Here is a 26630-nt window from a genome sequence, read left to right on the forward strand (position 1 = left end):
AAATGTGTGAGTGTTTTATTGTAGCAAAGCCATATAGAATAGCCGGTCTCAGCTGAGCTATTGGGCACAGGCAGAGCTGGCGGAGGCACTGTATCAGGGCATAAGGAACCATCAGGACCCAAAGAAGAGAATTCTGCTGAGAAAAACTTCATTACAGCTCCAAGCATAAGCACTCAGGCAGAGAAAAAGGCTCCAGTTGGTCGGTGGACACACATGCCACCTGCATGACTGCGCCCATGCTGAGTTAACAAATGCAAGTGCCTAATCTTTAATTCAATGCAATCTTCCAGAAGCTTGTAACTGCTCATTTCTGTGCTGCCAGGAGAGTGTCAGTCTTCCCGGCGTTTAACAGAAGTCCAGAATACCTTGTTTAATTAATCTGAGAGCCATGCAGTCTCAGTGTGCCCACCGAGATGCCACTGTGACCATCAAACCACAAATTCTTCCTGTCCAAAACTTGAAATCCGTGCATAGTTCAGAGGAGGGCAATGCTAACCAACAGGCGACATAGCGGTGTTTGCCTGCCTCCACCCAACCTTTCAACAACACCTCTGGCCGGTTAAACCTCACTGGCTTCCAGCAAAGCAAGTGTAATATTTCTCTGTGCAACCCAGAGCAGAAGAAGCCTAGTGAAGCCAGACAACGCCATGCACTGCCCTGCCGCTTTGGGGAAGAATGGAGTTATTAGCCACAAGGAAGGAGGAATAGTTGGCCAGCATGTGGGGAGCATTTGCAACACTCAAGAGGGTGACATGCACCAATGCTTACAGAGGCAATTCAGAGACCTTTTGCATCCTTGTAATTCGAGGGTTCTGAATTACTTGTGTTTGCAACAGATTCCCTAGTGTTCATTAAGCATTTCACTAAGGAAGAGGAATCGAACAGGCATGTTGATGTAACACAGGCTCCAAGAGTTCACAAAGATGAGAACACGAGAGCGCCTTGCTTCCTCTGCCAGCAACTTCCTCTTCCACGCTCACCTACCTTGTTGGGTTCCTGCAGGCCACTTGACTTGCCTTATGACACTACTGCAATACATAGTTGCTGCAAAGTCACTTTCAAAAGCTTTTCTTTTAAGTACCTGGGCACAAGGGCCAAAATTAATAGGTTGGCGGGTGGAGGGGATGGGACTGGAACACATGACACAACATGCCTTATTGCTACTTCAAAGCATGTCTGTTCAAGGCTGAGAGCGCAATATTTTATATGGGATTTTACCATCTTTATCACAATTTTGGGTTTCTCTTTAACAGCCACTATTGTTTAAGTGATCTTTGCTTTGAGTGGTGGTGAAATGGAGCATAGTTTAGAGGACTAGTTTAGATCTTCAGTTCTAGGAGAGAGATTCACCTGTGACTACGTGGGTGTCTTTTGCAGCAAGCAGGCAACAAAGCAGTATGAACCTACACTTACATTTAAAATGTCAATAGGCTGAACTCATTTCAAACCACGTTTTGGACGTGGTCCATGTTTAAGACACAAGGCGCTAACACCAGAATAACGTCAAAATTGCTTCTTGCCCTTAAAAATCTTCTGTCCGCTCAACTCTCATAAGTTATTTAACTATGCTCAGCAAGAGAGTTCCCGTCACATTCCTGATAGAAGTCCGTGCTCTGATCTCTACCTGAAATACAGCTCGCTTCCAAGCTGCCGCCTTTCCTCCTCCATCCTGCAAGCATGCAGACAGCTCAAGGTACCCTTTGTAAGAAGAGGCCTGAAGTACCACGATAAATGCTCCAGTCCCAGACTTTGTGGGGCTGGCCTTTGCTCCCCGATCCACAGAGGCTATCCCAGTTGTTGTGACAAATGTACCACCTTGATTTTTCCCCATCTAATATTTGGCTTTACTCTTAGCCATGATTCACCTGGATCCTGCTGCTGCTGTATGGAGCAGCTAGGGGAGGACCATTAGCCTCCAAAGAGTTCAATAAAACCTCCTCCTTTTTCTGAGTTGAGAAATTGTTCATACCATACTGAGGCAAGAATTGAAGTCTTGCCTCAAAGTGTGCAGGTGGGGAGGACAAGCAGGGCATAGGTTAAGGGTCAGGTAGCAGGTGGCTGCTTGAATTCATGCTTACAGGGTAGCATAGGAACCAAGGCGGCTCCTTCCCTGGTTGAAGCAACACCTATTGATAATCCCATTATGCATTTCTCTATTTCTCTTTCTAATGCAGGCTCAAAGAAGCCTTTCTTTAATATTCAGCTGAAGAGGTACCCAACATGCCTCTCAGCTGCTGAAAACACCGAGGCACAGGCACTGCCCACCGCCTCACCAGAGATTCACCTGCATGCTTACTTAGGTCCACCCACTCACAAGGCTCTTCTTCACTTCTGATCCCTTCCTCATTTTGCCTTCTTTCCCCCCCCAAATCAACTACCTCACCTAAATCCCAACCGCTAGAAATGCGCTAAAATTGAACCACTGTTTTATTTATGTCCTACATGAGCAGAACAGGGGAGCATTTTCCTCCAAAACCCTTCAGACAAATGAACATGGGACATTGCAAACACAAGCAACTATAGCGCAGGAAAACATATGAAACCAATGCATGCTGTTTTGACATACAGACTACTAGCTACGAGAGCACTGTACCCTTTCTGGCATTATGTCAGGACTTGGTAGAGTAGATGGGAGCAATTCCTAGAGCAGTTGTGCTCAAGTACAGGCAGGGAAATGGAGGGAAGAACAGCAAAACAGTGTGAGTACGCAGCAGGAGAGGGCAAAGCAACGCAGGAGGGCTGATGTGCAGGAGGTGGCAGCACCTAATCGTTTTTAAAACGGCTGAAGGCTCAAAAACCACGAGCATTCTCATGACGCAGTCAGGGGCTTTGTTTCTAACTTCTTAACTAGCCAATGTTTTGTTATTTTTAATAAATAACATCTATTTGCACCTATTTTACATTGTCTCAGAAATAGCAATAGTAAGCACTAAACTAATTTTTTTGGAAAGATGCGATGTCGCTTCCAACCTAAACTAGGCAACAGGTATTAGGTTTCCCTGCCCTGTGTCAGCAATAGGGAAAGAATTATGACATGAGCCTCCTTGCTTCATCTGTGTGGTTAAAAGGACAGACGCGGATTGCTATTAAAGCTTATTCACAGACTTTCTTCTTATCTCCAATCCACCATCAGATACTTTAGAGGTGTGTACTAGGAGCAGATTTGCTTGCCATACTGCTGTTCAGTCTGGACAGACTGCAGTCATCGATTCTACTCCAGCCAGAACACTTGCGCAGAAGATACACACAAAAGGGCATATTGTTGCTTTCTAAAAGGTATTTTAAAATTTCACATTTCTCAATGACTTCTTTAATGTCTAAAAATTGCTGTCAAATCAGTTGGTCTCTGCAAGATTTTAAGCAGCATGACAAGCATACTAAATATTTTTTAAAACTTTTCTCCATGACAAAGGCCATTCAGAGTAAGTCTTACTGTCTTTACTTTCTCAAGTACTTCTCTTTTAAGCAGAACTTGTGTCTTACAACTTAGTTAAAAATTCTATTTTTCGAGGCAGAGGTGATCTAGTCCCCCCGCCCCTTCCCATTCTGTTACAACTTCACAGGACCCTGGCTACACAGGGAACCCGTCTCAGGCACAGGATTTGCTGTCCTCGCTCATCTGCCACAAGACAGCCCATGAATTCAGGGATAATAGCATCCGCACAGCAGAAGATGCAGGAGGTATTCACTGAAGTTCTGAGCTGCACCTAATAACCACATGGACCCTCCTCCTCCCACACACCTTGCCCTCCAGCAGACATTAACTTTTCTTCTTCATTAAACTACTGTTGTCTTCTACTGCCTATTTACCTTGCACGCTTTTCTGACAGGAATCCCACTGTAAATACATACAGTAAGTGTACAAAAATGGAACCTGAGAAGTGCTGTTAACTGAACTGAGAATTTTCACACTTAGATGTATTCACAGGAGGACACCTTCTTTTCAGTTGTACTACCTATGCAACAAGTATACAGCGTGAGACTTTTTTTTCCCCTTAATGTAGGAAGTAGAAGAATTTCTGCTAGAAATACAAATTTACCAATACAAGTAAGCAATTGAATTGCTCCCCTACGTTCACAACATTAGCCTTCGTAAGAAAGGAGCAGCACGCACCACTGCTGTGTAGCGATGCCCCTGCTGTTAACCACTGTAGTGTTGTAAAGGGGCATGGTAGCACAGGGGCTGCAAGTGACAAAGTGACAAGAAATCCACTTTTGTGTTCAGCTGTAACTTGTGCTCTACCAGAGCGTACTCTACCAGGAGTACGTTGAGAGTCGTGGGTCACCTTTAACAAGTAATTTTCTTCTGCACGCGTCAATATTATCTCCCATGGAAAAATGTGAAACATTTATAAATACCTTTATGGAAAGGCAAAAGCAGACATTCTCGATCAGGCAGGAAGCAAAGGGTTCTTTAAAACTGTTTAATTACATGTTTCGGGTAAGCACAGACAATACAGGAGATTTACCACACTCTTAGGTATTTCCATTCTTTTCTCTAGGCTTGAACTATTCATTAAGGATGTCTTTCAGTCAACATCCTTGCTCAATCACTTTTGCTGCAAAGAAGGGTGCTGGAATAGGACTATTGCAGGAAACTTCATTCCATCAAGGCATGATTTTCTGTGGGCTTTTTTTCTCCTTTAATAACCACCTACTAGTCGTTGAAGATATTCGGAGAGAACCCTGCCTTCCAAGATGCCCTGAAGAATGTACTGAAACCAAACGGTTGGAGTCCTAGAAATGCTGCAGCCCTAGAAATACTTAAATCAATACCAATATGTATGTTGTAGAGCTGAAATTCTCTTTTTCATTGGCACTGTGCCACTGATGCCTGGCTTGTGTCCGGACACTTCTACATCAGTTTTGTTTTCTTCTTCTTTCATTAGCCTTTGGGCTTCTTCCCCCATTTTCTTTCGTTGCTGCGCTGCTTCTCTTCTTTTTTTTTTTCCCTTTCTGCTACCTGTTGTTGTCTGCAATTAAAGAAAATGTGAACTGCTAAAGAACACGAGTCCAATTTTCAGCATACTTTAAGTTCCTGTCAGAAATGGGTTATAATTAAGAATTTGCCCAAATATTTTACGATCTAAAAGCCACTCAGTTCTCAAGGATTCAGTGTGTCAGGGGGAACGTAGGACAGTTGTAAGGCCCAGAGCTATTTAGACAAATCTAATGCTTCAAGTAACAATACTAGCTGTCTTTTTCAAAATCAGACCAAAACAATTTGACTTGCCTAGGACATTGGCTTGTGTCCCTCCTTCCCCTCAGCAGAGGCATCAGAAGCTATCCTCTTTGTAATGCAAGTACTACAAACATTTTCTTCATGATCAGATGAGGTGACAACTTCTAATGTTCCTTTTCAGGTATTCAGCATCTGTGTTGTATTCTATTGCTCAGTACAGATAGAAACAATAGCCTTTAAGGAAAAAAATATTAAAGTCTACAGTTGTGTATCCTTTTAGCATTACTTCTTATCACTGCTATAAAACCCCAGACATCATTACCTGCTAGCTCAGAGAATCTGTCGACAGAAATAGGTTTCTAATTTGAACAAATACATGGCTGACTAGAGCAAAGGAAAAAAGTAACCCCCAAATCCACTTGTTGTATTCCCCACCTCAGCTAGAACACATCACTGAGTGGCGCTGGGGCAACAACTGGATCCATACTCCAAGTGGCACGTTACAGCTCTCTCCTCGATTGCATAAGTAGTAACAGAATGATGTTAGGAGGTCGCTCCGGCTTCGCATTCAGTTTATTAGATTAGAAAAATCTGTCAAGCTGCTTGCAAGAGGACTTAAAAATAAAAATGAAGCTTCATTAGTTTGAAAAGGTGAAATTTAACACAGATTCGGTAAGAATAAAGATGTGCTTATTAAAAGAGAATCAAGAATTCTCATTGACAAGGCCGTAAGGAGTTAACTTTCAACATGCCTAAACTACGCGTGCGCATCCACATAAGTGTGTAAAATGCAGAGAATTAAAAGCTGTCATCATTGGATGCAGCCGTGTCTGGTAGATGCCAACTATGGACAAACTGGGCACACAAAACTTAGAAGTATTTGAGGTACCAAGGCTTCATATTATCTTTGGACTGGGCAGGACAGGAGAGAGACTGCACTTATTCAGTACCTTCACGGTTTCACCTTCATTGATTATTAATGGCCAGAAGTTTCCCTATGCTCTGTTAAGCTGCTCTGCTGTCTGTCATGGAAGAATGAAATTAGTAATTTGCATCAGGATCTACCTCCCAAGTTAACGGAATTCCCAACGGTGTTTTTGAGGTGATGTCCCACTGTTGTACATTCCACCAGAAGGCCAGGTAGGTGACAGTGCTGTCAGTCTAGCATATGCAGAGTAATAATGTTTGCCACTTTACAGTAGCAGATTTTTGTATGTTCCCTGCACCTCTGAACTGATGCAGAAAGGAAGACGGTATATGCGCACTAGCCTGCATGTAAAGGCAGCGGTATTCCAAAAAGCCACATGAGGCGTTAAGCAGTGCTGCTATTCATTTGCAATTCTGAAGCGAGGACAGTCACAGCAGATCATGTTTCTGCCCCACCCTATAAACTGCACAACACACAACTCCTCTGCACAGAGAGGTGGTTTCCATGCACTCCGCTGGCTGAGTAATTTTATTGGACTCCAGTAGCATCCAAATGAGAGGAGACCTTCACATTACCTCAGACAGAGGAACTGAAGTCACTGAAAAATAAATACAAGCAATAAATACAACCACAAAGTGATTACCTTTTCACTGCTCTTTTACTTGGTCATTATTCCAAACATTGATCTCTATTCCAAACTTCCTATGCATATTCAACATAAAGCTACGACCTTTCAGGCTCAGAAAAGGTTTCGTTTCTCAATAAAGAGGCACCTATGATGAACTACAGCCACAGGTGACTCATTCTTTCTGGGTTCCAAAGCAAGAATTTGAGCGGAGTTTGGATGGAATGATGCAAGCTGTTTAAACCAGGGAAGTATTCATTCCTGATGTCAGCCTTGCTTTGCATTCCTAACACAATTTATGCCCGGAAAAACCCAACTCACTGGTTAACAGAACACTTATTATAATCACTGTTAGCACACTCTTAGCAGACCTTCTTATTCCAGCGTGTTTTTACTTACTGTAGACCTACTGAATAACTGTAAGAAGAACGACTTCATACTATTCTTTTACTTCAACACGATTATAAATGCACAAAAAACATTTTCACACACGAGACATTTTATACAGTGCTGCTTATTCAGCCAAAGAGCATTTAGCTTGACTGTTCCTGTTGGGAAAAAAAATAAATTCGTTGGCATTTAGAAAGTCTAAAGGTGCAGATAGGTATCTACAATTTGCAGAAGCAACCAAGTTCTAACTAACTTCAATTAACTGAAAATCCAGTTTAAAGGAAAATCCCATTTTATCATCCACTATGTTGATCACTGCCTGGAAAATTTGGGTGCATCTCAGCCCAGAATCTGCTGGGGAGTGGGGAAGAAAGAGACTACAGGAACTTTGCAGGCACTAGTAGCCTACTGCTCAGCACTGTCTTCCAGAACGCTTTGGTGTCCAGGAAGCCATATTGGGCTTATTTCAACTGCTACACATAAATACCAAGCCACCAGAGAAAAGGTCACAGGATATAGTCTTCCCTGTTACTTAACGGAACACAGCCCTCCATTACTACACAAAAATGATTCCAGTCTAAGACACTTCCAGATATTAACTGAGCACCAATAGGTACCCAGACACAGGCAGCTAAGGGAGATCCTTACTTTTTCTGCACATGGATTTCATTCTCAATAAGCACTGCTGGAGTACAGTCAGCATTAAAACGGCTGAAGGCTCAAAAAAGCATGTATTTTTGTTCTTAAAAACTAGGATCACAGAAACATCTCCTGTGTCTAGTTTAAACGAGTTGAAGATGTTGTTGTGTCAGCTTGAGGGTTTCTAATGTTATTTTTAACTCTTTCAGAGGGAAATGAGCACGCGCATGTCGCCCTCCGTGAGCGAGGATGCCGTGCCCAGGCTGAAGCCCGCGCTAACCTCGAAGCTTGCATCCCGGAGTTGAGCACAGAGAGGCGTCACCCTGTGAAGGCTTGGTGTGTTGTAGCAGCTGGTGCTGTGAGGTCTGGCGGCTGGCAGCAGGGGGGAAGCGGCTGCTGGGGGGTTCCCTCATTTGCATAGCCCAGCCCCCTCCGCGTGCATCGGAACGCCTGGGTCCCCCCTGTGGCAGCTTTTGACCGGTCCCTGCCAGTTGGGTCAACGGACCCAGCGCAGGCGGCGGATCCCGCTGGGGCTCCTCTGCCTGGGGTAAATCCCTCGGTATTTGTGATTCAGAAGAGGTGAAAACCGAATCTACGGGTCTCCTTAGACAACCTTCAGGAGCTGTGGGCTGCAGATGGGGGGGCACCCCCCTTGTCTGCTCCAGTGACTGGTCCCATTGCTGGTCAGAAGTGGAACAGCTTGAACAGGTGAATCTGCCATTTCTCTCCTGGCCGTTGTGGGAGCTGTTTCGGGGGTGAGGGAGTACCTTGAACTCACTGGTTATATTGACGAACTCTTGGTTGCCTAAATATGGGACCAAGGCTGGCTCAGACATGGGTGTCTACATTAGAGACATCCATGCTTAGTCAGATGAATCCCACCCCAATCTCCTGTGTTCCTCATCAGGTCTATGACAGCTCTGCTGTTAGCCTTTACTGAAGCCAAGTACGGTTTCTGTCTCTTTTCTTTTTCTTTTTCTTTTTTTATTTTTTTTTTTTGTTTAACAGAAAGGAAACCCAGTCTTAGACATTCATTTGCGGAAGAAAGTTTGTGTTTGAAGATCACGCTTGGATCTTCAAGTAAGTCTAATTAGATGCCTCTTCCTCTCCTGTTCATCCCTCATAGGCTTGGGCACTGTCCGTTTGTCCTGTTTCTGAGGACCGCTGCCCAAAGCACCTAGCATTGCACATGGACAGCCTGTATCTCCCGTTGCACCGTGAATTTTGTTAGCAGGAGTGAAGAATTTTTAGGGTATAAGCTAACTGAATTGCACTGAAGTGAAAAAAGTGCTGTATAACTTCCAAGAGATAAGAACGGAATATAATTGGAAGAGAAATATTTTGAGCAAAAGATGCTGAAAAAGCATCTTTGAAAAATTATGAGCATAGCGCTATGTTTTTTTATTTAGGATTTTTATATGTTTTAGATTTGGAGTTTGAATTTCAACAAATTGAGTTGAATTGGTGTGGATAACACATTCAAAGGGCCACGTATTTCTTTCAAAGACGAATAAACAAAGTAGCACCTACAAAGACTGTTTTGGCTTTCAAGTGTTTTGTATTTTTGAACCCAAATCTGCAAGTTCCTGTTAAATTAAAGTGTTCTAGAAAAATGTCACAGATTGTATGATCCACCCTTTCTAAAAAATTATTGTTGATGTTGCTTAGTAGGGACGTGGTTGGGCTGAGGCCCCTCAAGACATATATCTCCTTTTGTTCAGAAGACTCTCGGGCTGCAGCAGGCACCCAGACATCACAGAGATAATAGAGGATCCTGAAAAGAAGTCAGCAAGTTACAAAGGAGGAATGGGCAAGTAAAAGGCAAAAGCCTGAATCCCATCTGTCCTAAGCAATGATCTGCTCAGCTCTGGGCTGGTGGCACAGGCCACCTACAATTCAGGGTCTCGGGCACAAATCTTGCGCACTTAGGTGCTTATGTCCTTCCTCACAAAGGAAAAGAACATTAAAAGGAGATGCCTGTTACTTAGTTCAGTAAAGGGAAAAGAAACTTCTACTTAGATCTGTTTGCCTCTTTTGGAGGCTGGACTTGAGCACAAAGGAGACGAGTGCCCTAGTAGCAGGCCGCTGAGCAGGCTGAGGGGATGCAGGGAGTCTGCTCCCAGGGAAGCTCTTCCACTTTGTATAATCTAGTTACTCTTGTACTGGGGGTTTGAAGCCAAGTACCCAGCAGGCACACCATAACTCTCCTCTCTCTCTCTCTCTCTCTCTCTCTGGCCCATTAATTGTCCTGATACCACTCCAGATCTCCTGAAAGTGGGACGCCAACTGTTAAAGGGAGATTCTCGCCTCGGGACGCCTGCAACCTCAAGCTCAGCCTTGCGCGTGGTCCGTGAGAAAGCCACGGCTCCAACTGCAAATCTGAGTAAGTAGGGGATGCAGATATGGGACTTTTGCAGGGAGCGCCTCAGCCGCTGGGCTGTTGGACAAGGTGAGACCTGTGCCAGCCAATTCACCTTTTAGTGCCAAATGCCTTTTGATAGAGATGCAGGTCTCCTGGGGACTGTAGGGACATGCTCCTCCTCCATCTGGAAAAGATGGCTGAGCTCCTGGCGTAAGAAGGGCACTGAGGTTTAGAGGTCAGAGTTGAGGCAGGTATGGAAGATGGCAAGAGCTGTGATCTTTAGTGAAAAAAAAAAAAGTCTTTTTTATATTTAAGAAGCTTTTTTTCTCTCTTCTGCTCATTCGTTATGGAATATGAGTCAAATAAGAGAAACCGATGCTACACACACTGCACGCTCTTAAGTATTTTTTTTAAAATATGTGTGAGGTCAAGCTGGAGCAGGCTTTGCAATTTGTGTATCTACTGCAGCAAGTGTTCTGCTCTTTCTGGCTGTTTTCCATGGTTTTCAGCCCGCTTCACCTGTACGGAAGGAAATACTGTGCCTATGGAAAGGCCATTATAAATCTTCTCTTAGGAGATTTTTTTTTTTCTTGGTGCTCTGCTTGTAATTTACAATCTGTATTATTTATGCCAATGTTGAAAATAGTTTTCTGATGCCCTGGTTAAAATATTCTGAACATACTCCAGCTACATTCTACTATGAGCACTTCCACCAAACATCAGTTTTTATTTAAAGTAATTTTTCATGACATAACATGCATCGTAGCCAGAATCCTGTGTTGCTGTTAAATGGTTTTCTTTACAGTTTTCCAGCTGTATTCCTCCTCCCCATGATAGAGTGTTGCCAGACTGATTAGAATACACAAATTGTATTCCCTTAATCTTCCTTCATAAACAGTGCCCTGTAATCCTGTCATCATTGTTGTTGACCAAATCAAAACATTAAAGAAAGCCTTTCTCTAGACTGAACAAAGACAATCTTCAATCTAAAATATTTAGAATGCTTAGAGATATTTTAAGGCTTTAATTAATGTACTTAATTAAATACATTTTAAATTTATTTTTAAATTTTAAATTTTATATTTTAAATTTATTTAATTAAATCAATTTATTTAATTTTAATTTTTAAATGTAATTTTTTTAAAATTAAAAAACGGAAAGGATTTAGTTTTAATTAGGAATTAGTTAAATTAAAGCAATAAAAATATCAAAATATTTGTACCCCTTTTTTAAAAGAAGAAAGGAATTTGACAGTTCTCAAAATTAAAGCATCATTTCAGACAGAAAGTAGAAAATTCTGTTTTTCCATTATCTGGCCATGTTTGAATTAAAATCAGAAATAGTTTCAGTGCTCTCTGAACTTTGTTTTTTGGTGACCAAATCACTCAGAAATTTTTTTTTTGTGCTTTAGAGTGACATCTTTTAATCCTTTTTGAGCAGTGTTGAGTGGATATGTCTCTATATTCCTTCTGTTTATATATCTGTATTTGTATGCAGGCATAGAAAGCTAAGGGAACGTCTTTATCTTAGCCATGCAAACCTGACTGATTTGGTTTCACTGTGGTATATGGACATTGGGGAAGTTGGTGGTTAATGGGCTCAACAGTGGAAACTCAGCCATAAACAACTAAGCAGGACTTTGCAGATAGCGGTGGCATTTTGAACATTTGCTTGCTTTTACGTACCTAGCTATATAAATCCTGGGGAAGCTGTGTTTTAGATGCCTTCAATCTCTTTTGGTCCTCACCTGTCGTTATGATTCCGAGATTAGGAAGAGCCTGGAAGAAGGGGGAAATGCATGCCCAGTCCCTGTTCCAATAAATAAACCACAATTATGAAAAGAAAATAAAACCCAGCATCTGATAGAGCAACTAGACAGAGGTTGCCCAACTTTGCCCAAAACTCTAGATTGTAGAACTTACTTTTCTCAGGTGTGTTGGGTGCAGGGGTTAGGCAGGGTCTCCTGATGGAGGCAGGGGAGCTGTGGGAAATTCAGGCCTGTTTGGATTCCACTATGTATGTAGCAACGGGTGACAAAGACGTGCAGGCACCCTAAACTGGGTGAATCTGTGGAGGAGCTGGAGAAGGCCCCGATAAGCTGAGAGGACAGGAACCCCATCTCCTCCCCTGGTTCTTACAGCTGGACGCAGTGCGTGTCCCAGGTGGTGTGATGGGGAGATGATGTGCAGCCTCCTCCCAGTTCAAAGCTAAATCTGGCCCTGCAAATCCCAGGTGGATCCTTTCTCCAGTAAAGCAGAGAGCAGAAGAGAGCTTTCCTTGGGCTGCTTTTGTGTGGACCCTGATGTCTTTTGTGTAGTGTGAAACACCCAGCCTGGTCTTTGGAGAGGAGCCAGGCACCGAGCTCTTTTAAAGCTGACCTGCTTCTAGGCATGCCCAGAAACAAGAGTTTCACATAGCTGAGACACTCTGCTGATTGAGAGCGGGATTTCTCAAGTGAGGTGGCAGATAGGGAGAGCGCTACTTCCAAAATTCCCCCCGTGGAGCTGGGGCCCTGGCATCCTTTCATAAATCCTGCTCCAGCCGCTGCAAGGTGGACATCGCTTCCCCAAGGAGCTTGAAATGTATTACTTTTAATGTGTTGTAACAAAACAGTAGATGTACCTTATAATACCGTATCTTAGGTGTACTGTTATGTAAGCTGTGTTTAAAGGAAATGAAAATTCTGCAGAGTTTGTTTTGTATTTTATTTGGATTACAAGCCTTGTCTTGCTTCCATGTTGAGGCATTTCATTACAGGTCGTCTGTTCCTCCCTTCTGAAATTCTCTAAGTAATAGGAAGTTGTTGGCTTTCGAAGTCTGGGCACCTGGCAGGCTGTGAGTCTTTGCTAAAGTTGGCAGAATACGGTGTGACCGCAAACCCTCAAGGATTAATAGGCTGAAAAAGCACAGGCTTCATGTCTGTCCTTAGTGTTCCTTAATGCTAAGAGTGCTACTGGGGGGAAAAACAAGCAAATGACAGCAGTCGTAACTTGACATTCATTGCTTTGAGACCCACCTTGTCTTTCTTTATAACTATAAAAATATAGTTTAGGCAACCAATCAATATACTGGGTAGGGTTTTACTGTTCGTTTCAGTAGATGGCACTTGATCTCTATTAGTTTTTTGTAATAATTTCAAGGTGTGCGTTACAGTAAATGTTTGACTAGCTTTATGACAAATTTTGCTTTTGATCCTGGGATTGCAGGGCTGCTTAGTTAGTTACCTCTCAGATATGTTTCTCATTCTGGTGGTTTTCTCTTCCCTGTTGAAAACATGTAAAACTGATTTAAAATGTTTAAAATGCACATTAGAATGAAAACCATGTGCCTTATATTAAGGGTGATTGTGCAAAAGCTTTCAGCTGAATCAGGTTTAGCATGTGATTTCATGCGTTTGCATATATGCTGTGGACACATACCTGCAGCATTTGCTGCTGTGAATGCATGCCTGCGGGGTTTGTTGCTGTGCACCAGCCAGCCTCTCTCCTCCTTGTGCATTGGAACCAGATTTAGGAGATGTGTTGAAGAGGCCTCTGAAAGCCCTTTGTTAAACTTCTGCCACCAACATAACGGGACGGCTGGGATGTTGACCTAGTCTATGACCGAGTTCACTCCCTTTCTGTGTCCTGTTAAGTCATCCCTGCCAAAGATGATGTTTTCCAGCTTCTAAAAGTACTTCTGACCAGCCTATTCATTTCTATTCAAGCAGACCAGGTAGTACTGCCAGGCATATGAGAAAACTCCTGAGGTGACACCACATGCTTCCTTATTAAAGACTTGTCCGTAGGTGGATTTACACATCACGGAGGTTTTTCCAAAACTGTCATATACAAGTTGAGTATCATGTTATACATCTATTGGTATTTCTTGAACCTCCAGTCTCAATGTTTCTAATGAGGTTGGAGTAGCAAAGTAGCATCCTTCCATCTCTGATCGAAAGAGCCTTTTGGTTTGAACAGAAAGATAAGTTGTCCAGACTGTTCTCTTCTCCGTGAACATGTGTTCCCCCAACAAAGGTAATTTCAGGATGAGAAGGGAAAATTGCTGGCAGCTGTTCTAAAGTGGTGTTAGAAGAGCTCAAACTGCATATAGAATCACAAAAAATAATTAGGTCAGGCTAATTTCCGTACGAAGAATCTCTGTAAGGTATATAAAGCAGGAAAAAAACCCACTATGTAATGCTCTTTGTCTGTTCCAACATCTGATCGTGGCTGCTCTGCAAATCCATGAATTAAAAACAATGAAGAAAAATGCTGGCTCAGGATACAGTGATATGCAGAGTCTACATGATGGCTCTCAGCCAATCTCAGTAATTAGTTTGTAGTGACTGTTTTTAGAGATGAGCTTGACTGACTGTGGTTTCACAGCATACACAAGCCACATTCCATATTTATTTTGAGATCTGCAGTGCTTATACTTTGCATGAATGCAGTTCAGATTACTACCAAAGCTATAGTATTTAGATGAGATTGGAAAACTGCTTAATGAGATAAATTTTGGTTATTTGATAACAAACTTTCTTCCAAAGTAAGAAAAGTAGGTGAACTAGATGAGCAAAAAGCAAGATGCATAATTAGTTTAGATCGCACAACCAGCAGTATGAATTGAGGGGATCAAGTAAAATCAAGTTTAGATCTAAATGCAGGGAAGCAGGATCTGCGTTGAAGTTCTTCCCCAAAGTCTTCTGCCTGGTATTGAGCTGGAAGTCTCCTCACCCAGCAGGTTTGAACAGTTGATGGTCACCCACACTGAAAGTTTTGCTCCACGTCTTCTCTGACTGCATGTTTGCCAGCTGCCAATTTATCAGCTGTTACTGCGCTGTGCAATCAGCTGCAACATGATTAACAGATCTGTCTGATGAGAGAGCACAGGCAAGCAGTCAGGTAGATGTCCACCCAAGAGTGATAAGTGATAGCTTCTTTGGCCAGCGCAGTGGGATAGGGGAGGGGATGCTGATGCCAGGCATTGCTGTGCTCAGGATCTCACTGTCATTCTGGGAGCACAACTTGCAAGTCTGAGCTTGATGACTAAACTGCATATAAAATAAGAGGGGGTGGTTAGGTACTACAATCCAAGATTCACAGCAGAGAGCATGCCAGGCAGGAACGTACCTCCCCCAGTCCACAGGAGAGGCCAGAGAGGCGTGCCCGTCTCCCAGATTTGGCCACCTACTTGTACCCTGCTTGCGCCCATGCACGTGCCTCACATTCACTCTGAACCTCTGTACCAGAGCCAGACCACCTCTGTGAGTGCCAGCAACCAGCACGTTTCATTGCTTTGAACTACGGCCAGCACTGGTGCTACCACCCACCCTGTTTTGTGTGGCAGCTGAGCAAGTAGAGCTCGGGGAAAAGATCTGAGTTCAGTGCCCTCCTTAGACCAAAGGAGTTCAAATCCACACCTCTCACAAGAGTTCTCAACCACTGCAACCTACAGAGCATCATCAGCTTCCTCCACTGGCTTTAGACCTCGTGGTAGTAGAGGGTATCTTTCGGACATGGGCAGCGGCAGAGCACATGGGAGCAGCTTCTCTGTCACACAAAGAATAGAGCAGTCTACGTGGAGGAGAGTCCTGATCCTTGCTCCCAGGATTATATCTGCATTTACGCAGTTACTGTTGGATGTGAAATTTATAGCAAAGTGCAAGGCAAGAGTCTCATGTATAGTAATAGTAAATCGCATAGTAAGTCAAAGGCCAGGGACTGGAACAAAAACACGCTGTCAGCTGAGCTTGACACTGTGAATTGAGTACATTCCCTGCTGGCAGCCTTTGCCCTCAACATGGGTCATTTTTTAAAGGGTGTTATCTGAAGAAAAGCCGGAAATGCTGAAGCAAGACTTCATCACTTCTGTGCAGCTTCTTTTTCTTACATTTGTTCGTGCATGTGAGCAGTCTGGTTTTCTTTCCTAGATTGCTTGTGGTGTATGGTTATTGTGTGGATCTGTGTAAGAAATGTATATACTGGCTCCATATACATACGTACGTATGTGATGCGGTTGCATACTGTCCTGGCAGACCAAGTATACCTAAGCTGTTCTACCTTGCCCAGCCAATTGCAATGCTGTGGCAGGACGGTGTTAGCTCCCTAAGCAGTGGTCCTCCAACCCATGGGGCAGATGTGCACACACGTCTGACCTACCCTCACTGCCTTTTCTGCCTCTGCCTGGGTTGTGCCAGCTGGCACTGCCTGCACTCCTCATCATGGGCAGCACAGCATGCAGTCGTGGGGTTGCAGGCTCCCCTCTCCCCTCCATGTCAGCTAGAGCTAGGTGACTGTAGTGGTGCTGTCAGGGCAGCAAGGAGGCTAAAAGGCAGTGCAGAAAGCATGATGCTGTTTGCAGCACTCTCTTAGCTCAGTGCCGTTGCCCACTGAGCAATAAAGTGCAGGGACAGCACTTGATACTGCACTATTTCACTCCAGTGTCTTGCAGGCAAGAAGCAATCCTGGAAAACGTTGCAGTACTTTGCTGGCCATCACTGTGTTGTTCTTCCCGTTGCACAGAGCGGTGCACAGCTCTGCTCCTGGGGAGTGGGTGTGCTGCTGCTTGTAGCCTGCTGCAAGGTGGGCTGGGGCCAGAGTGACGGGCCTCTCAGTGTTGGATGCCACTACGCGTGGCATGAGCGTTTCCGTCAGAGCATAGTGCCAAGTTGTCTTGCCTGCCAGCACTGTGACACTGAGTGGCTGCAGCATGGAAATATATGTATGAATGAATTTCAACTGAGATACCGCTTAAGCTGATGACTCAATATGTGGTATCCTTTGTGGGAAATGGTGGGTAAGACAATCCTCTTAGTCAGGGGAGTCTCAGATCAGGGCAAAACAAGTGTTATAGCCAGTTCAGACAAAAGAAATGGTTTTTGAGAAATGGCAGCCTCTTTCATGGTTAATGCTGCTTAGGTGGGTTGTTCTGGGACTTAGATGTGTGAGCTTTCGCAATCACATTGTCACAGCGACAAACCTAGTCAACTGGGGTACAAGCCGTGCACATCACCATCAGTTCTGCAAAGGATTTAAGAAAGACTGTGCAGCTGAAGGTTTATCCACCCCAGTGGGGGATGATGGTATCTGCAGATGCATCATGGAAAATATAGCAAAAATGGGGTTCATGGTAAGTCTGCAGCTGCTGGCTGGGGGTGTCTGTGCGTGAGATGGTGCCCAGAAATTCTCAGGTGAGAGATGCTCCCCCCGACCAGCTGTTTAAAGGATGTTGGAAAGTTATTTCCATTCCCTCAGATTAAAGTCATCGTACAATATTGTGGCTTTGCAGTGTAAGGCCCAGATATGGCTTTGGACATCTGCCATTTGAGTGACAGACTGAAAAAAATCCTAACTTTAGGGTGGGTATTTTTCCAGGTGATAAGACTTTCTTAGTAGCTCTACCTACTACTGATTGTAGCAAAATGAAAGCGGTTTTCCCTGTACATGCCAGGGCTTGGGAAATAAAAGCTGTGATCCATAGAAAGTCAGAAATCAGGTAGATGGCTTAACACCCCAGAAGCACTTGAGAGCCGCGCGTGATTATTGGATTGATTTAAGGCTATTAGAGCTGCTTTACTGTCCTTCTGTGTGCCACGAGAACCTGCATATGTGTGTACATACGCAGACACATATACCCTATTAGCCTATACACATTTATATGTACATATGCATGTATGTGTACATCGTCTCAGAAACCAAAACGGAAGCGGCTTTTCCCCCAGCGCGTAGTCTTTTCATATGGTTTAAAGCAAGCAAAATCTGCAGTTACAGTTGTGTGCTGCTGCAGGAGCTGTGTGAGCAGCCTGATTCTTGTATTGACGGCTGTAAGAAAGCGAACAGGTTGTCACAACAAATGTTCCTAGCCGTGTCCTAAAAGGGCTTCTTTAGTGTGAGGGGTTTGTGTCCAAATGGTTTTTCTCTGCTCTTGTTTAAGTGCCACTTCTGAAGAAATGTTGCAAATCCAGAACAAATCACGTGCTTGACATCAGGGATGTTGGAAAATTCATGCAACTGCTAAAATTCACACAGGATGGGCAAAGGGATGATGCCTGTTGTTCATCGTCATTTTTAAAACAGCCTTTGAGTTATGATTTCCACTGTGTTTTTACTCGTCCCCTTTCTTTTCCAGGGGTTAAAACCAATTTTAGCTCTTCAAGCAACACAGGCTGTACCTCAGTGCCTGAAGCCCATGTGTCGGCTGCTGGAAGCAAAAGGTCTTTTTCTCACAAGTAAGCAAAGCAATTTTTCCTGAAGAGTGAGAGAGTTGCTAGTGCAGAGAGAGACTACTATGTAAGGCCTTGCAGCTAATACATAAAATACCACTAGTGTGAGTTTTGAAACAATTTGGCTAACACTATGCTCTTGGGCAGCACTTACGCTGATGAGAACTGTAATATGAGAAAGGGGAAAAAAAAGCTATATTTTTTGAGACCAAAACATGTCAGTAGGCCAGATCAGCCGACAGGTATTTTTTTGTTGTTTGTTCATAACAAGTATGGGAGATACCCTCAGGTAAGACAGAAAAGACTTCAGCTGGAGTGGAGGAGGAGACAACTGGGTGTATGTTGCTTAACAGCAGTACCTCTAAGAAGTTAACCTTAACCTTGTGGTCTTATCACTGTTTTCTCTTTGTAATAAACTGTCAGCTTGGCATGTCCCTTTCCAGGTCATGACCTTATTTTTTGTAGGAAGAAGTAGACAATATTGCCTTTGATGCTTTTGTATTCAACACCCTTGCCCAACCTTTCTGTAACTAAAACTATATGCAAATAAAAAAAAATATATAAATGAGTTATCTATCTAAACAAATCTTTCAAGAAAGATTTCTGTAAGATTTCTCCCTATCATTTGTGAAGTGCAAATCCAGAGAGCTTGTGAATGCGAGGGTGAGGACATTTGGGTGGAGCAGCGCACATTGTGCTCCACCCACAAAATCCCTGCTGGTTACATTTTTTGGAGTAGGTGGAAAGAGTTCAGATTGACAGGACGGGTTTCCTGCCCTTTGTGGAAGTGCTGGCAGGTAGGCCAGGCCGGGACTGGCAGTGGGATACCTCTATGCTTAAGTCACACAGATGTCTCTGAGGTCGGAGTGTGCCCCAGTGCACAGAGATTGGCAGAATGATGCTTAATGAGCAGTTTCCTATCTGTGTCATGAGACTGTTAGAAAAATAAACATTACCTAAGCACTCTCTAGATTAAATCTAACCAGTAAAGGTACTAGCCGGGGGGGGTGTGTGTGTGTGTGTGAAAAATACTAAGTATAATATGAAGCCCTAAAATCACCTTACTTGCAGTAAGATTCTGTATCATTGCATGTATTTCTGTGCATTTAAATGTAACTTTAAATTAGAGCATCCTGACCCACTTAATTAGACAGAGGTCCTCTGTAATAATGCTCCTTCAATTGCATTGCTGCGTTACGCACAGTCTATGTGAATTCTGCCTCACCCAAGAGTTGATGCTGTACTGTACGAAGTGGAAGGAGAGGTCTCCTTTGCGATATGTTCTCTTTTAACTGTTTGACTCAACTTCCTCTGAAAAATCTCAGTGTTGTCACAAACCACAGTCCAGCACTTCATTGTAAAATAATTATAAAATCACCCAAACCACAGCAGTGTGATGAAGGTTTGCAGCAGCCACCTTCCTTATAAACTGTTCCATTTTCAGAGGAGGGACGAAACCAAGTTAGGGAATCTTGAGAAGAGTTCTTGCTTCATAGTGCTGTGGTATTTAAATTTTTATGTTCAAGCCTCTTTGGTTGGCTGGATTTGCCTTCTTCTTTTCTGAAACCACCCCGTTCATTACAGTTTAGAAGAACCAATTCCATGAGAGGATGTAGGTAGCAGTGTAGCAGTGCAGGAAGACAAACCAAGTGAGCAAGCGAGGAACCCGCCTTGGGAAGCTGTGCTCAGAGCACCTCAGTCCTTTGGCAGTTGCCAGCAGCACAGATACCAGTTGCTTTCAAGCCCACAGTCGACAGTCAGGTTATTTAATAAAGAGTGGGAAAAGAAAGGTAGATACGTATGAGGGAAACTGGAAGGAAGGAAGGAAGGAAGGAAGGAAGGAAGGAAGAAAAAAATCTGTGGTTTTCTTTGTCTATTTTAATACTATTTCAGCCTGCTCACAGTAGGCTTTGAACTATATCTAATAAATGAATGGTCAGGCATTGGAACAGGCTGCCCAGGGAGGTGGTAGAGTCGCCATTCCTGGAGGTACTTAAAAGATGTGTAGATGTGGCACCTCAAGGCATGGTTTAGGAGACTTGGTGATGTTGGGTTGACAGTTGGACTTGATGATCCTAGGGGTCTTTTCCAACCTTAATGATTCTATGGTTGTCTTCTATGATTCTATGAATAGTTGACAGTGGCAGCTGAAGCACCCTCTATGCCAAAGAGAGAAAGGAACAGTGGCTCAAACAAATCTGTTTTCATCACACACTGTGATCCCTCAGGCTGCTTGCCAAGGAGCATGAAAGCAGTCTTAGAGCAAACCTCCACGAGCAGGCATCTCTCTGCAGGTCTGGCCAGGGAAGGCTGAAGCGTGGTTCTTTTGGCACTAGCCCAGGCTGCAGTCCTCTCATTACTTAATGGAGTCAGAGGTTCAGGGAATGTGGATGATCTGGTGGAGTCAGTGGGGACCGTGCTAGCCACAGAGAAACGTGAAAATGGCCACCGTTTCCCTAGATCACATAATTCAGACTGAGAGCCCCACAGTCAGTGAAAGAGTGTGCAGTGGCTGATGACTTCAGGACTTTCTTCCCGGCCACTCACAGTTATCTACCTGTTTTAGTGTGTAGACAACTTTGTGCGTGAAATAAGACACATAATGAGTTGTGTGATAAAGATAATCCAGTATGCTTTAACCATGTTGGTTCTCCTCCAGTTGTGGCCTTCATGGTCAGAATAATGGATCCTTATCCAACAAGTCCAGACCCAGCCCACCTGCTTCCCGTGAAAAGGCCCCTTTGTCAACACTGAGCAAAAACCAGCCGAGTCCTGCGAACACCCGTCAGAATTATGGGGCTTCTTTAGCCAGCAGAAGCAACTCAGGCTCAAACAAAGGAAGTGACAGCAGCCAAGTGACGAGGCAAGTCTTTATTTCAGCATCCTGGTGTTCAGCACACTGACTTACCTTCTCTGCACTCAAATGGGGCATCAGCTGGTTGTCTGGCTTGCCAAAGGGGTCGTGTTGCTCCTCAGCATGGGTGTGACTCTTCATATTGGTGGCTCGACAATCAACAGTGTGCTCTATCCCATGTAGAAGTTTTACTGTTTCAGTACTGTAAAATTCAAGGTTACTTTTAGTCAAAGCACTTTGTAGCTGGTTTTCACTCCAAGGCAGGCTCCTTTCCGTGGTTTTATGCTGTCAGTTCTCATGTGGCTTTCCTGGTTCTTTCACAGAAAGGTCCTTTCTCCTTTGGAGAGAGTTGGGTGGGGTTGTATAGAAAATATTGTATGCTCGGGTGAAAATTCACCCTGCCCGGCCTTAGGTACCTCTGTGTGCAGTTTCCTCTACAGGGAAGAAAACTAATACCTGCGGGAGCGTGCGACACGTATTGCAGAGAAGAAATTGTTGTTTCTCTCCCTCCCTTTCTCTCTCTTTCCTCCCACCCCAGGCAACTCAACAGCCAAGCATGTCAGATACACACCTAAAGCTAGACAGGATTAATGTAGGTTTCAGGGTGCTCGGCTTCTTAACTCACATGTGGAGCTGAACTCAGTCTGTACGCTTCCTTACCTGGCTGTGTCTGCAGCTGGGTGCCCTTGCCAATGGCCCAGCTGCCTGCTCTCGGGCACCGTTTTGGGTGAGGAGATGGCTAGGTGTTTTAAAGTTAAATGTCTCATTTGAGGTAATGGCACTGAAAACAAGTATGATAAATAGTAAATTTTGTACTATAGCCACAAATCAGCCATTTTCTCAAGTACTTTGATTTGCCAGAGGGAGTCACTTGTGTGGACACTGAGGAGCCCAAAATGAGTCAAGCGCCATATCAGTCTATGGGATGTGTTCCTTTTTGCCAGGACTGAAGAACTGTAGGAGTGATGTTATGTGATGGTGTGATGGTTTTTTTCTTTTCAGGCGATCAGGGAAATCTATTTCTTGTGGTCACAATTGCAGCACTAAGCCAGAAAATCCGGAGCGGTATTTGACTCCTCTGCAGCAGAAAGAAGTTACAATACGGCATTTGAAAAAAAAGCTGAAGGAATCCGAGTGCAAAGTTACAGAAAGGTATATTTCACTTCAGAAATAAGACTGGACAAGATTTATTCAGGAGCATTAAGGGATGGGAGTCCTGATCATTTGTACTCTTTTCTTGACCATGTAAAGTTTTCATTAAGAGATTTGAAATATGATCGGGCTGATTAGGTTGTTTTCAGGTATTTAAGGTTTCATTGTGTGCTCAGTGAATATGTACCGTGCACTTTTGTTACAAATATGGCTGTCTCTTTTTCCCTTTTTTTGAACTTTCCCGATAGAAGACTTTCAAAGGATAGTTCTTCACCAGCCTACTTTAGCACTGAGACCTTTTGTACATAAAAAAAGTTCCACCTCACTCAGAAAATACGACGACAAATGTCCCCCTTTTCCCCTAATGAAAGAAAAGCTCTGACACAAACTAGTGTGCCCGCTTGTGGTTTTGTTGCTTAGATATGGACTTTTTTGCAATAGCACTTTGTATGGATGCTAAGCGAAGAAGCAACAATGTACGTTACACAGCAACAGATGTTGTCTCTTTTACTAAAGCTGTGCTCTGAGAACTGGCTTTCCAGCACACACAACCCAAGCGGGCACAAAGGGTTGTTTGAATGGAGCCCCAAGGTAGAGTCCCATGGACCCTTTGGTCCTGCTTTGGGTGGCCCGACATCTGTACCTGTGAGGGCTGGATCTCACGCAGGGGGCCCTTCTCCCCACTTGCTTGCAAGTGAAGGCAGAAGCCTCTGGATCCATGCTGGGCTGGGGGGGTGCAAAGCAAGCCGGGTGCAAAGCAAGCCAGGTGCCTGCAGCCCTGAGCCATCCTGCTGTCTGAGGCCACTGTTGGCTCTGGCTATACGTGACGAGCTGCTGGCAGGCACACGGGACACATCCAGGCAGCTGTTTGTCATTTCCTCCAGGGTGAGGCAGTAGATGAGATGTTAAGCGCTGTACTGGTTGGACCTAACCCAGAGGCCACCACTTTCACCCCAAAGTGTCCAGGATCACAGCATAGCCCACAAGGCTGCTGGCTGTGTGGCAAGGTTGGTGACTCCGGCTAGGAATCAGCCAGTGTGTCTTGGCAGCCAGCTGACATCTCTGCCAGTTCTCCCAGAGGTGGCAGCAAATGATGCATGGAGGAATTTGCTTCTTACTTGGAGCATCTTTGCAGCATAGCCACCCCAGTCAGGTGGAGCCTCACGTTGACTCTTTAACTAGGCAGTCACCAGAAGTGTTACAATATTTTTATTTTGCTCCAGGGAAAGAGAAATCGAAAAGCTCAAAGCTCAGGTGGAACGTATGAAGGAAGACTGGATCGAAGACGAGTGTAATCATGTGGAGATGGAGCTGAGCCTCTTGGAAGCAAGGAGGGAAATCAAAGAACTCAAGCAAGTTATTGAGAGCATGAAGAACAGCTTGGCTGAGAAAGACAAAAAATTTCAGAAATACTTCCTAGAAATAAGCATTGAGAACAAGAAAATGGAATCTTTGGTGTCGAGCATGGAGATGGCCCTGAAGAGCTCTGTGAGAGATGAGCAGCGCCCGGAGTACACATGTGACTCTGAGGGCAAGCCGTTGTGTACCACGATGCCAGACAGCCCCACTACAGAGGACCAAGCTCTGGAGGAGCTGGCAGATAGTGGGCTGTTTCTTCATGAGGACACAGCTAACGGGACTGATTTATTTGAAGAGAGTTTGACCACCACAACCCCTGAGTTGAGTGAGCCAGCTCCCTCCAATTCTACTGTGAATCAAGAGATGCTTGAAAATGTTCTGGATGAAAAACTAACTTTTTCCCAGGAGGAGGAGGAGAAAGTCAGAAACATGATGGTGGAGCAGACCATCCACACTGATGTGGTGCCATATAGCCTAGAAGGGGAGCAGTTCATTCAAAACATGTTCAGAGCTCAGAGCTCAAGATGCCTGTCTTCTAAGCCCGCCTTCTTCACTGAAGGAATTGGGTCAATTTCTCTCGAAAGCCTCAGTGATTCTGGTATCGTAGTGGACTTAACTCCAGGTGAGCCAAACTCTACCATCCTTTTGTCTCCTGTGACACCTCCATGCAGGAAGGTGGAGCACGGAGTTAATGAAAACCATTTTGTGGAAGAACTTGATTTTACAGAACCTCATGATGATGAAGTCTTTGGGTACGTCAATACTGTTTCTCAGACAGGAATAAAGAAGAGATACTGGAGCAGCAGACTCGCCAGCGATCTGGCTGTAGCAGCCCCTGTTGTACCAACTATCATGCAGCCTTTCAGTACTCATGGAGCAGGAACAGATCTCATTTACAGTACTAGAGCGTTGTTTTGCAGTTCTGTCTTAGTCCACCGTTTTGCTCTTGACTATTTGATTTGCCCTATAAATCGGTTTGAAAACATGTTACTTGTTTCAGAATGGAAAAGGTAAAGCCTTTCTACAGGATGTCTGTAACTGGCGTTTTTTGAGAGTACTGCTGCCTACAGAAATAGTCCTCCTGCTCCCAGTCACCATGTTCCCCACCCCCCCACCCCACCGCGCTGGTGTCTTTCTGGTGCCAACATATCTGCACAGTGAACATGACCAGGGAGATCAAGGAGAATACAGTGAGTTCTCTTTCATGTTTGTTTGCTGAATGTTAATTTGTTGTTTGTTAAGCTCAATGAGTTTCCCTGGCTGCTTCACTGGGCAAATATACCAGCCCTTTGCACTGGCTCAAGAGTAGCGTGAGACGTGCACGGGAGCAAATGGCCAGAGAAAGGTGGGCTATTTCTTTAGGCAGCACTAACCTAAAGCTTTTGTGAAATTACAGTGTTGAGTGACACGGAGGCTTGTTCCCGCTAAGGATGTCACACATGTATTCCAGAGAGCATGCTAGTGTTATCCATTCGTTGTCCAAAGAGTCAGTTCAATTTAGAGGTAAACCCCCTATTCCCCAGGCAGTTTCCAGCACATTGTTTGTTCCTGTCTTGTGTAGTGTTCTTCTCAGTTGTACAATTGCTTGAGTGTTTCACCGGTCTTGTGTGTTTACAGGGACTGTAACCAAAAAGGTACTTTGTTGAGAGTCTTGAAACGTGTTAGAAAGATAAGTATAGGTGTAGGTACAATTTGAGTGTTAATGTTGTTTTAAAGTTTTAATGTGTTGGAATGTTGTAGTCATATGAGCCCTTTGAAATGTATTGTGCTTTAGCTTATTGTTTATTTAATTGTTTCATTGTAAATTACCTTTATAATCACAAGTTCAATGAAGCCTGTTAGAAATGGTAAATGTGTGAGTGTTTTATTGTAGCAAAGCCATATAGAATAGCCGGTCTCAGCTGAGCTATTGGGCACAGGCAGAGCTGGCGGAGGCACTGTATCAGGGCATAAGGAACCATCAGGACCCAAAGAAGAGAATTCTGCTGAGAAAAACTTCATTACAGCTCCAAGCATAAGCACTCAGGCAGAGAAAAAGGCTCCAGTTGGTCGGTGGACACACATGCCACCTGCATGACTGCGCCCATGCTGAGTTAACAAATGCAAGTGCCTAATCTTTAATTCAATGCAATCTTCCAGAAGCTTGTAACTGCTCATTTCTGTGCTGCCAGGAGAGTGTCAGTCTTCCCGGCGTTTAACAGAAGTCCAGAATACCTTGTTTAATTAATCTGAGAGCCATGCAGTCTCAGTGTGCCCACCGAGATGCCACTGTGACCATCAAACCACAAATTCTTCCTGTCCAAAACTTGAAATCCGTGCATAGTTCAGAGGAGGGCAATGCTAACCAACAGGCGACATAGCGGTGTTTGCCTGCCTCCACCCAACCTTTCAACAACACCTCTGGCCGGTTAAACCTCACTGGCTTCCTGTTCTCCCCTCCAGCAAAGCAAGTGTAATATTTCTCTGTGCAACCCAGAGCAGAAGAAGCCTAGTGAAGCCAGACAACGCCATGCGCTGCCCTGCCGCTTTGGGGAAGAATGGAGTTATTAGCCACAAGGAAGGAGGAATAGTTGGCCAGCATGTGGGGAGCATTTGCAACACTCAAGAGGGTGACATGCACCAATGCTTACAGAGGCAATTCAGAGAGAGACCTTTTGCATCCTTGTAATGCCTGGGTTCTGAATTACTTGTGTTTGCAACAGATTCCCTAGTGTTCATTAAGCATTTCACTGAGGAAGAGGAATCAAACAGGCATGTTGATGTAACACAGGCTCCAAGAGTTCACAAAGATGAGAACACGAGAGCGCCTTGCTTCCTCTGCCAGCAACTTCCTCTTCCACGCTCACCTACCTTGTTGGGTTCCTGCAGGCCACTTGACTTGCCTTATGACACTACTGCAATACATAGTTGCTGCAAAGTCACTTTCAAAAGCTTTT

General features: G+C 44.2%; 1 protein-coding gene across 1 annotated transcript; it reads left to right on the forward strand.

Annotated features, from left to right (window-relative positions):
- The first annotated feature begins 7991 nt into the window (after nucleotides 1–7991).
- LOC142055639 (syntabulin-like) lies at nucleotides 7992–25546 on the forward strand. Its single transcript, XM_075089755.1, has 6 exons — nucleotides 7992–8007; nucleotides 10028–10147; nucleotides 18236–18335; nucleotides 20989–21192; nucleotides 22186–22335; nucleotides 23559–25546. The coding sequence occupies exons 1-6, from the start codon at nucleotides 7992–7994 to the stop codon at nucleotides 24706–24708; spliced, it is 1740 nt and encodes a 579-aa protein (XP_074945856.1). The 3' UTR covers nucleotides 24709–25546.
- Nucleotides 25547–26630: the final 1084 nt, after the last annotated feature.

This window comes from Phalacrocorax aristotelis, chromosome 3 (assembly GCF_949628215.1).
Source record: "Phalacrocorax aristotelis chromosome 3, bGulAri2.1, whole genome shotgun sequence".
Taxonomy (NCBI): Eukaryota; Metazoa; Chordata; class Aves; order Suliformes; family Phalacrocoracidae; genus Phalacrocorax; species Phalacrocorax aristotelis.